The sequence below is a fragment of the Aspergillus nomiae genome (genome assembly GCF_001204775.2).
Source record: "Aspergillus nomiae NRRL 13137 chromosome Unknown contig00753, whole genome shotgun sequence".
NCBI lineage: Eukaryota > Fungi > Ascomycota > Eurotiomycetes > Eurotiales > Aspergillaceae > Aspergillus > Aspergillus nomiae.
In genome coordinates, this window is record NW_015378808.1 from 1 (window position 1) to 1375 (window position 1375).

The 1375-nt window shown below is 39.1% G+C and overlaps 1 protein-coding gene across 1 annotated transcript; it reads right to left on the reverse strand.

Annotated features, from left to right (window-relative positions):
* Nucleotides 1-478: 478 nt before the first annotated feature.
* Nucleotides 479-1006, reverse strand: ANOM_011916 (uncharacterized protein; the record flags this gene model as incomplete). Its single annotated transcript, XM_015557168.1, has 1 exon — nucleotides 479-1006. The coding sequence occupies one exon, from the start codon at nucleotides 1004-1006 to the stop codon at nucleotides 479-481; it is 528 nt and encodes a 175-aa protein (XP_015400914.1).
* Nucleotides 1007-1375: the final 369 nt, after the last annotated feature.

Genomic DNA, 1375 nt, shown 5'->3' on the forward strand with positions numbered 1-1375 from the left:
TAAAAAGATTAAAATTTACTAATAGATTCGAGATATTATAGATATTGGAAATATTACTTTTTTAGGAAATTTTTGAGGTCTTAATTATATTATTAAGGGAGTGTATAGTTACCTAAAAGCTCTTTGTTAGAATAAAGGCTCTTTATCTATAACCACGTGATTTAGGCCAGTATAAAAGGCCTTCCTTTATCTATAGGATCATTGAGAATTCAAGAATCTTACTTTTCATTAAGAAACTCGTATTCTTCATTCATCTACACAAATTATCTACCTTCACTCAAAATCGTACCTCCAAGAAAGAACTGGGATAAGATTAATTAGAATACCTTTGTTCAGCACATTTTATACAAAATATTCTTTTAATCGCCAGAATTCTAATATCCTAATACACCTTATAACTATCTCAAACTCCATTACGGACTAGCCATTTCATTTTCATTTTTATCGAAATTATCCCGCTTATACGAGAAGATCTTACTCAATCGGTTGAAGATGTTACCAGGCTGCGTGGGTGGCGGTAACAACGATTCTCTTCATAATGATTGTCAAACAAAGGTAGAGGGTCTTGACCGTGGCAATCATGCAGATCCCGAAGAGTCTCTGCAATTGTTTCATCCAGCTCCCGCTTTCTGAAAATCGTGGGCTGTCTTTTCGATAGCCGAAGGACGTAGACAGGAACTATTGTCTTGCATTCATGAGCAGTTTCATAGGTATAATCGTTGTTATTGAGGTCGAGTACAAAATAGGAGTGTTTCCCGCGGTAGATTGTGGTAGCGATAAAACGAGTTGTATTGTCTGGATGGTGTTTTTTGAGGCATTCCTCGGTCTCTGAAACAAATGGATATATGGATGCTAAATAATCTTCGGGGTCAAGAATACTAGTTGGAGTATCACCGAGTATTCGTATTGTGGCTGAACCCACATTGACGTCTTGTAAAAATTTAGAAAGGACCACCCGGATTTGGCGAATAATATACCCGCGAATCTCTTGGGTTGAGCCGTTCATGGTGGGTGTGATGAGAGAGTGAACATTGATGGCCTTCCATCTGAGATACCTGGATGAAGGGAGGCATTTAAAGGGATGCCCATACCCTTCGACAGAAGGGTTAATAATTGTCCGTGTCCCCCAGGTAACCTACGCACTGTGATGCCAAGCGGCAGTGAACTTTAGAGGATATATGCCTGGGTTTAGATGTGACTAGGGTCAATAATCTGGAAAGGAACTGAGCGATGTGCTGGCCAGTATTTCCAATTGCACTAATGACAAGATTAGATTTCTTCGGATGGTACTAGTAGTCAATGGAAGAAGGAGGAGTGACTATATCCTAGGAATATAGATGCAATGAAGGGCTGGTTATCCATGGCTTTGTATACA